At 60.3% G+C, this 10,024-nt stretch overlaps 1 protein-coding gene across 1 annotated transcript; it reads right to left on the reverse strand.

Annotated features, from left to right (window-relative positions):
- Positions 1-365: 365 nt before the first annotated feature.
- On the reverse strand, positions 366-10,024 carry LOC126316674 (dipeptidyl aminopeptidase BI-like). The gene is made up of 4 exons (XM_049992770.1): positions 9,744-10,024; positions 9,236-9,649; positions 6,914-9,161; positions 366-406 (listed from the first exon to the last, which is right to left on the reverse strand). The coding sequence occupies exons 2-3, from the start codon at positions 9,342-9,344 to the stop codon at positions 7,084-7,086; spliced, it is 2,187 nt and encodes a 728-aa protein (XP_049848727.1). The 5' UTR covers positions 9,345-9,649; positions 9,744-10,024; the 3' UTR covers positions 366-406; positions 6,914-7,083.

Genomic DNA, 10,024 nt, shown 5'->3' on the forward strand with positions numbered 1-10,024 from the left:
CGTCGAACAGGTGGCGGTCGAGCAGGTGGCCGAAGAACGCTTGGACGTCTTTTCGAGCGCCGGCTTGGATCTTGGTCGCGAGCAAGGAGTTGGCCCGGCGCACGAGGAGTGCGCCGTTGGCGCGGCTGAACCCCGGGCGGCTTCCGGAGAACGCGCAGCCCGTGTGCAGTTTGGCGCCAGAGACGCGGCCGAGCTCGGCGCGCCGCGCGGCCGGGTCCCAGCGTCGCCTCGGACGGGCGGCGCAGAGAGGGGAGGGACGGCCGAGAGAGGCAGACTTGGTCATGCTCTGACGGAAGAGGGGGGGTCAGATAGACGCTCTGGAAGAGGGGGGCCCGTTGAGGCCCATGCGATGCGGCGCGAGGCGGAGACTACTTTTTTTTTTTTTTTTTTTTCTTTTACGTATGAACTCAGTTTGACAGGTATCAATCGACTTTGAGTTCTTCTCGTTTAGGAAGCTTCTCGCAGTTAGGTTAAATTGATTGATTTGCAGTGCTCGCCCCCCTGATCAAAAGAAGTGCGTGCCGAAACGGGGGTGAGGGGGGGTTCGGACTTCGATGGGGTTCCTCTCGCGTCTTTTTTTTTTTTTTTTTTTTTTTTTCGAGGGGGGAGCGCAGGTCCTGTTTCCGATCTCTCTTTCCGAAGGACGAGCGTGAGTAACCCGTTTCCCGAGTTCAGGAATTTGAAGCAGAGGGACCATGAATTTCGGCCGCGGATTTGGAAGCGGCAGCGCGGGTTTTGGCGGGTTTGGTACGAGGTTGTCGACGGCGAGCGCGGTTTTTGCCGCGTCCGCGAGTGCGTTTTTTTTTTTTTTCTTTTTTTCGGCCAGTTCGCTAAAGCAGCGAAATTTGACGTCGCGCGCGAGAACAAAACAGGACAGGCTGCGCAAGGCGCCAACGTGAACGCCCAGACGCCGGGATTCGGTATTGGAAGCAACAAGCCGTCGTTTGGTACGCAGCGAGGGGGTTCAGTGCGGGGGAGAGGCGTGCCGTAGGTTCTTGGCGTGTGTGTGTGTGTATAATAGGGGTCTGGCAGGAGCGTTGTGCGCTGACCGGGAGTTCTTTTATCGTTCGCAGGTAGCAGCAATTGGAGCGGCGGCGCGGGCGCGTCCGGGGCGGGCGGGTTTGGCCAGAGCGGCACGTTCAGAATGGGGCAGTCGCAGGAGTTTGGGACGCCGTCGAGCGGTGGTGGATTCGCGTTTGGGTCGTCCCAGCAGCAGCAGCAGCAGCAGAACATTAGGGGGACGCAGTCGGCGAAGTACCGCCCGACCCAGATTACGGAGGCCGTCAATACAGGTGGGCAGAAGAAAACCGTGAACGTCACGCTCACGTCGATATCGGCGATGCCCCAGTACGCTCAGAAGTCGTACGAACAGCTCAGGTGGGAGGATTATTGCTTGGGGAAGCAGGCCGGTGGCGCTCAGCAGCAGCAACAGCAGATCCCGGGCTTTGGCGTGTCGGGGGCTACCGTCGCGGGGGGGGGAGGATTCGGGGTCGATTCTACGGCGGCCGGTGGCTTTTCGGCTAACAAGCCCCTGTTCGCGTCCCCGACGACGTTTGGTACCCCGGCGACGGGTTCGAGGTTCCAGACAGGCGGCGCCGCGACGACGGGATTCAACAGCTCCGCCTCTACCAACGCTGCGTTTCTCAACAAGCCGACCACGCCGGGGTTCTCGGCGCCGGCGGGCGGCTTCGCGCAGTCGAGCGGCTTCTCGAAGCCCCTGGACAAGCCGGCGTTCGGTGCCGTCCAGCAGCCGGCGTTCGGGACGCCTTCGGCGCCCGGAGGATTCGGGGGATTTGGACAGACCTCCGGCGGGACATTCGGACAAACTCCGGCGGTCTCCGGCGGGACGTTCGGACAAACTCCGGCGGTCTCCGGCGGGACATTCGGACAAACTCCGGCGGTCTCCGGCGGGACATTCGGACAAACTCCGGCGGTCTCCGGCGGGACATTCGGACAAACTCCGGCAGTCTCCGGCGGGACATTCGGACAAACTCCGACTACCTTTTCGCAGAAACCTAGCTTCTCCCCCGCACCCACGTTCCAGACCCCCGCTCTCGGCGGCGGCTTCTCCCAGCTCGGTGCCCAGTCCGGCGCTAAGCAACCGCAGCCCGCTTTTGGCCTAGACGCGCAACAACAGTTCAGCCTCGCCCAAAGACCAGAACCCTTCGGCGCACCCGCCTCTTCTTCCTTCGGCTCCGCCTCGCTCGCGCCCTCCTCTTTCGCCACCCCGACTCCTTCTCCCGCCGTTCAACCTTTCAACTCCTTCGGCTTCGGCACCCCCTCCAGACCTGATGGCCCCGCTCTCTTCCCCCCGGCTCAGCAGCCTCTCCCCACTCCTGGACAAAGTCCTTACGGCTACCTCCCCAAAATCACGCGCGAGATCACCGTCTCACAGCCCTCTCCCGCCCCACGCTCCGTCACTCTCGGCAGCGCCAAGAAGCTCAACACCTCCCTCCCGCACTACAAACTCACGCCCCGCTCCGGATTCTCCTCCTCCCGCGCCAGACCAGACTTCTCCTCTCCTAGCGCCCCCTCCGTCGACCGCGACCACCTCGGCGTCAGCTTCGTCTCCCGCTCCAAAAGTAAAGCCCTCGTCATAGACCCCGTCGACTCTGACAACTCCCCGCTCCTCAACCTCGAACTCCGCGGTAAATTCACCCTCTCCTCCTCCTCCCCCTCCTCGCGCCCCCCCTCCTCGCCGCCGCCTCCCCCAGCCCGCCTAGACGCCCCCAAGCCTCCGGACCCTCCCTCTCCACCCACCCCCTGTCCCCCCGACCCTCCCGACGCGCGCGCCGACCTGCCCGAGCCCGCCAGGCCCCCGCACCTCTCCAACCAGGACGACTACTACACCGTCCCGCCCATCTCCTCCCTGCAACTGCTCTCCAACTCCGAACTCGCCTCCGTCCGCGACTTCGTCGTCGGACACCGCACCTACGGCTCCGTCAAGTGGCTCGGCTCCACCGACGTCCGCGGCCTCGACCTCAACTCCATCGTCATCTTCAAGCAAAACAACGTCGAAGTCTACCCAGACCCCGACTCCGAACCCCCCGTCGGACAAGGACTCAACAAGCCCGCCGTCGTCACCCTCCACATCCAACTCTCCAAGGACCCACTCAAGGCCGCCAGGTCCGAACAACTCCTCCTCGACAAAAACAAAGAATATCGCGGACTCTGGGACCCCAAAACACTCACCTGGACCTTCACCGTCGAACACTTCACTCAATTCGGGCTCGACGACGATGACCACGACCACCTCCTCCACCCCCACTCCACCCCCCCACTCCAACCTCCTCCACCCCCGCTCCTATCCACCCCCTCCCTCACTCCACCCCCCTCCCCCCCCTCCTCCGACCCCTCCATGTCCGTCTCCGACGACGAACCCGAATACCCCCCTGAACTCTACGACGACGACGACGACCTCGACCGCGACCCCTCCCCACCCTCCCCACCCACCCCTCTCTTCCCTGACTCCCCCCCCTTCTCCCCAAAACGCTCCAGACCACTCCTCCGTCAACCCCCCCTCCACTCCTCCACCCTCGACCAACCTTGGACCCACTCCCCACAAAAAAAGCCCAGGAACAACCTCCTCTTCCAAATCCAACCTCCCCCCACCTCCCCCCCTCAACCACCCACCCACCTCCCCTCTCCCCTCTCCACCCACCTCCCCACTCCCCTCTCCCCCCCCCCCTCCCCTCCTCCCCCTCCTCCGCACCCCCCTCCGCGACTCCGTCACCCTCTGCCGCTCCCACTACCACCCAGACTTCGGACTCTTCATGGGCCGCTCCTTCCGCGTCGGCTGGTCCTCCTCCGGACTCTTCCTCCATTCCGGCCTCCCTATCCCCCACCCCCACCCCCACTCCTCCCATCTCTCCCACGTCTTCCTCCAAAAAGTCCTCGTCTCCCCCACCGACTCCCCCTCCCTCCACCTCCCCCTCCTCCGCTCCCACCTCCGCCTCTCTCACTGCACCCTCCACCCCCAACCCACCCTCCACGCCCCCACCTTCCAACTCCTCCACAACGCCCACTCCTCCATCCTCGAATCCATCTCCATCTCCCAACAACTCCTCTCCGACTCCCGCGACCCACTCCTCCTACACTTCCTCCTCTCCTTCAAACTCCTCCACGCCCTCTTCTCCCCCCCTCCCCCCCTCCCCCCTCCCCTCCACCCCAACCACCCCGACCCCAACTCCCACTCCCTCCACTCCCTCCGCCGACACCTCCTCGACCTCTGGCTCCAAGACGCCACCCTCCCCCCCACCCTCCACCACTACCTCTCCCTCTCCCAACTCCACCCCACCAACCTCACCCTCCGCAAGTGGGACGCCCTCTCCCTCTGCCTCTGCTCCAAACAACTCTCCCTCGCCACCCAACTCGCCCTCTCCCTCCGCGAACACCGCCTCTCCCTCGCCATCTCCCAAGCCTCCCAACCCACCCACTCCCGCTCCCACCTCCTCAAACAACTCGACACCTGGACCAAACATCACAACCTCATCTCACACATCCCCCCACACAAACTCAAAGTCCTCCTACTCCTCTCCGGCCACATCCAACCACTCTGCTCCTCTCACAAAGACTGGATCCGCTCCTTCGCCTGTCACTTCTGGTACTCCCACCCCCACCTCCACCTCCCCCACACCATCCAACTCTATAACTCCCTACTCTCCCCCCCCCCCCTCCTCCTCCCCCCCCCCCCCCTACCTCTCCCCCCCCCTCTCCCCCCCTACCTCTCCCTCTCCCCCCTCCCCCCTCCCCCCAACCCCCCCCTCGACACCCTCTACCACCTCCTCCAACTCTACCTCCACCCCGGCTACCCCCTCTCCCAACTCCTCCACCCCTCCTCCCACTCCCCCCACCCCCTCGACCACCGCCTCTCCTGGCACCTCCACTCCTCCCTCCACTCCCTCCAACTCTTCCCCCTCTTCGAACAACTCCACTCCCTCTCCTCTAACTACGCCTCCCAACTCGAAATCGCCGGCCTCTGGCCCTGGAGCATCTACGCCCTCCTCTCCCTCCCCCACTCCCCCCAACGCCACGACGCCATCCGACTCCTCCTCCAACGCCACCTCCCCACCTCCTCTCCCCCCCCCGACCTCCCCTTCCTCCTCACCCAACTCAAACTCCCCGAACCCTGGATCCACGAAGCCAACTTCTGGTACCTCTCCCACCTCTCCCCCTCCCTCCACGTCCTCCACTCCCACATACACCCCCTCCTCAAACTTGAACGCTGGGACCTCGCCCACGACGCCCTCGTCTCCAAATGGGCCCCCTCCGTCTTCCTCCACTCCCACCTCGACTTCGACTCCTCCAACCTCTCCCCCTCCCTCTTCTCCTCCTGTCTCAACCAACTACACCTCCACTCCTACTCCGGACGCTCCCACCTCTGGCCTGAACCCTTCGGCTCCGTCCTCCACCAACTCTCCCTCCACTCCCCCCACATCCCAAACTGGAACTCCGGCGGCAAACTCTACCTCCTCCTCGAAGACCTCCTCCTCTCCCTCCTCCACCTCTACAACCACCCCCCCTCCCCCGACCTCCTCCACTCCCACCTCCTCTCCCTCGACTCCCTCGCCTCCGAACTCCTCTCCCGCTCCCTCTCCCTCAACCTCTCCCTCCTCTCCCTCCTCCACCCCTCCCCCCACTCCCCCAACCCCCTCTTCCATCGCCCCCTCAGCTCCCCTCCAGACCTCCAACTAGAACTCCTCGCCTCCTCCCACCTCTCCTCCCTCTCCTACAAACTCTCCATCCACCTCAAACAACACTCCCCCCCCTCTCCCCCCCTCTCCAACCACTCCCCCCCACTCCCCATCCACGACTCCCTCCAATTCGCCTCCTCCTCTCACAACCTTCACCTCCCCCACAACGAACGCCTCTACCTCGTCTCTCAACTCTCCAACCAATACCTCCTCTGGCTCGTCAACTCCTAAATACACCCCCATACACACACAACCCCCCAAAACTCTCCTCTCTCTCTTTTTTTTTTTACAACACCTTCAACCTCACCTTCCAAAACGAACCAACACCACCCCCTCAAGCGTCAACTCCTCCCAAATACACCCCCATACACACACAACCCCCCAAAACTCTCCTCTCTCTCTTTTTTTTTTTACAACACCTTCAACCTCACCTTCCAAAACGAACCAACACCACCCTCTCAAGCGTCAACTCCTCCCAAATACACCCCCCGTGCACACACAACCCCCCAAAACTCTCCTCTCTCTCTTTTTTTTTTTTTTTTTTTTTTTACAACACCTTCAACCTCACCTTCCCATTCGCAAAACGAACCAACACCACCCTCGCAAACACCTCCCTCCTCGCGTTCTCCACCGCCAACCTCTTCGCCCTCCTAATCGCCTCCACCTTCTCCTCCCCCCCACACACCCCCTCCCCCTCCCCCACCACGCTCTCCTCCTCTCCCACAAACCAACACCTCACCCTGCACCGATACCCCACCGCCTCCCCCTCCCCCTTCCAACCACTCACCTCCCCCATCCTCTCCATCCTCTCCACCGACGAACTCCACCCCCCCGCCCCCACGTAGCGGTTCAACAAACCAATGCTCTCCCCCACCGACAACCTGCCCCCCTCCGCTCCCCCCCCACCCCTCCCCCACCTCACCCTCAAACGCCTCCCCCCCCACATCGCACCCCCCAAACTCCTCCTCGCCTCCTCCGCCTCGTTCGCAAAGTAATACCTCGCAACCGCATACCCGTCGCACTGACGAAACGAGTACAACGCCCCAAACCCAGCAAACAACTCGTACAACCCCTCTCCCCTCTCCCCAATGTTCGACACGAACAACGACTTCCCCGAATCTGGCACCGAAAAAAAAATCAACTCAGGATCCTCTAAAAACTCCAGGTCAAACGCTCACGCCCCCCCCCCCTCTCGTACCCAAACGCCAATCCTCCATGACAGATCAACAACACACGTTTATTGCCTGTACCTCCAACACCTTGAAGGAAAACTTGCTCCTCACTCTCCCTCTCCACGACGCCCTCTCTTTTTTTTTTTTTTTTTTTTTTTGACAGGCATATCTTGACAGGCCATCTCATGCGCCCTGCTACACCCACTCCCCCCCCCACCTCATCCACCACCCACCTGCCAAAGTATGAACGCATACACATAGGCGTCCTCCTCCAACGCCCTGTACCTGTCACTCGCCCCCATGTGTCCGTGGTCCATCTTCATGTCCAAAACCAAAGGCGTCACCGGATTGGACTTGTTGTACCGAAGCATGGCCACCCACTTCAGCGGCTCCCAGTACGCCACTCGAGAATCACTGAACCCCGCCTGAACCAGCGTCGCCGGGTAGTCGCCACGCCGCACGTTCTCATACGGCGCGTAGGAACGAATGTAGTCAAAGGCGCGCGGATCCTCCAGCGGATTTCCCCACTCCTCGTACTCGTTCGTTGTCAGGGGAATCGAAGCGTCCAGCATCGTGTTCAGGCAGTCAACAAACGGCACCTTCGCAACCGCCACCCTGAAGAGCGAGGCGTGCGTGTTCAGCACGGCGCCTATCAACAAACCACCCGCACTCCCGCCAAGAATCGCGAGACGGTCCGCAGAGGTAATTTGACGCGCAATTAAGTGCTTCGCAACGGCTACAAAATCAACAAATGTGTTTTTCTTCTCAAACAGCTTACCGCTGTCGTGCCAATGTCGACCCATCTCGCCGCCACCGCGAATATGGGCTATCGCGTACACGTACCCGCGGTCGACGAGGGAGAAGCATTTGGAAGAAAACCCCGGCTCAATGCAAATACCGTACGAACCGTACCCATACAAAAGCGTCGGGTTGTTTCCATCGAGCTTCAGGTCCTTTCTGTAAACCATGGAAATGGGCACGCGCACGGTCTGCCCGTCCGGCGACGACGACTCGGCGTAGTCTCTCGAAATAGCATACTGCGTCTTGTCGTAGTTCGGGACCACCTCCTCCTTCTTCACCTCGCACGACAGCGTATCCATGTTGTAATCCAACACGGTCTTGGGCACGCACAAACTCGAGTAGACCACACGCAGTAAATCTGTGTCGTATTCGTAGTTCGCAGACGACCCAATCGTATACACCGCGTCCGGAAAGCAAACCCGGCGAAACTCTCCAGTTCGCAGGTCCTGAACGCGAAGCGTCTTGAAACCTCCCTCCCGCTCCCACACCACCAAGTGATTCTTGAAACAATCAATGGACTTCAGGAAAACCTCCGGCCGATGGGGGATCACCTCCACCCAGTTCTGCTTTGATGACGGCGTCCAATCGGCAACCAACACGCTCATCAACTTGTAATTCCTCGCGCCGCCCTCGTCCGTCAAAATCAAAAAACGACCATTCTGATGGTCCACGGAATAGTCCACCCCAAACTCACGAGGATAAAACACCACGAACTCAGATTCCGGTCGCTCCAGGTCCAACAATAAACACTCCGACGTCAAAACCGAATTGACGTTCAAAATCAGCCACTTCCCGTCTCGCGTCTTCTCCAAGTCCAGCATAAACTTGCTGTCCTCCTCTTCGTACAGCAACGCATCCTCGCTCGCGCTCGTGCCCATCACGTGCCTCCACAGACGATATGGACGATTCGACTCATCCAGCGTCGTGTAGTACACCGACCGACCGTCTTTGTTCCACTCCAAACTGTAATAGGTCTCAGGCAATTTGTCGTCCAAATGACGCATCGTCTCCATGTCCTTGAAGCTCACCAAAAACCTCTCATTCCCAATGTAGTCCATCGAGTAGGCCAGCACTCTGTGACACGGACTCACCCGATAAATGCCAAGACTCACGTACTCGCGCCCAACCGACAACTCGTTCAAGTCCAACACGACGTCCTTCTCTTCGAACGTCACGCTGGCGTCGCTCCTCCGACAATAAATTGAATACGGCTGTCCCTTCTTGTTCGCCCTATAGTAGTACCAAGGCCCATGCTTGTACGGGACCGTCGAGTCGTCCTCCTTCATCCTACCCAAGAGCTCATCGTAAATCTGCTTCTGCAGGGACTTCGTGTCACCCATCACATCCTCCTGGTAGGCCCGCTCCTCCTCAATGTACGCCCTCACCTTCTCGCTAGACCTGTCACTCATCCAAAAGTAGGGATCGCTCAGCACTCGACCGTGCACCGTCACCGTGCGTTCAACCCTCTCCGCCACGGGCGGAGACCTCTTCGACCCTTCGCCACCGCAAAGACGGCAAAATCAGTAACACTCACCCCGCGCGCGCAACCCGACCCCTGTCTCCACGTACCGGACATGCGGCGCTCTAAAAAACGACCGCCACGAAGCGGTTCACTGCAAAAACGGGTCTGCCTTTGAGAGTCCCTGGTTCCAAAATGCCAGAGAAAGCCCCTCCTCATCAGAACACGAGGAGACAAAGTGGGGCGCGCCGCTCTGCAACACACAAAAAAAAAAAAGTGATTTTTTTTCCCGTCCGCCCTAGACGTCAGACGTTCGACAACTCGGACAGCGTCCAGAACTGGTACCCGGCGTCCTTCAGCCTGGGCAGGACGCTCTCCAGTAGCGCCGGCGTACTCGGACGGTCGTGGACGATGACGATGTCCCCCGGAGAAACCGTGCACAAAATATGCCTACTGTTCCACCACGCAGACGCGATCTGCGCGTCGAAGGGATGGCAGCTCCCGAGGACAATTCGATATTCTTCCTGTACCAGAGAATTTCGAAAAGTTAAAAACTGCCAAAAAAAAAAAAAGTCATGTAACGCTCTTTTGCAGGGGAGAGGGACCCTGCCAACGCACCTTGGCACAGATGGTAGAGACCGTCTTATTGTAGAACCCGGACCCCGGGCGGAACCATTTGGCGCTCGGTCTGGGCCTGCGAGCCATTTCGTAGGCGCGGCTGATAATCCGGTCTGTTTCTCTGATTTCGGCCAAAAGAGAGGGCGCATCCAGTTTGACCGAAGCGATGTCGCGCATGGTGTGGTTGCCGAGCTCGTGACCCTGTTCAACCATCTCTCTCAAAATGTCTTCATTTTCCAGCGCGTAACTGCCAATTACGAAAAAAGTGGCCTTAACGTGCC

The sequence above is a fragment of the Schistocerca gregaria genome, unplaced genomic scaffold, assembly GCF_023897955.1.
Source record: "Schistocerca gregaria isolate iqSchGreg1 unplaced genomic scaffold, iqSchGreg1.2 ptg000596l, whole genome shotgun sequence".
Lineage (NCBI taxonomy): Eukaryota > Metazoa > Arthropoda > Insecta > Orthoptera > Acrididae > Schistocerca > Schistocerca gregaria.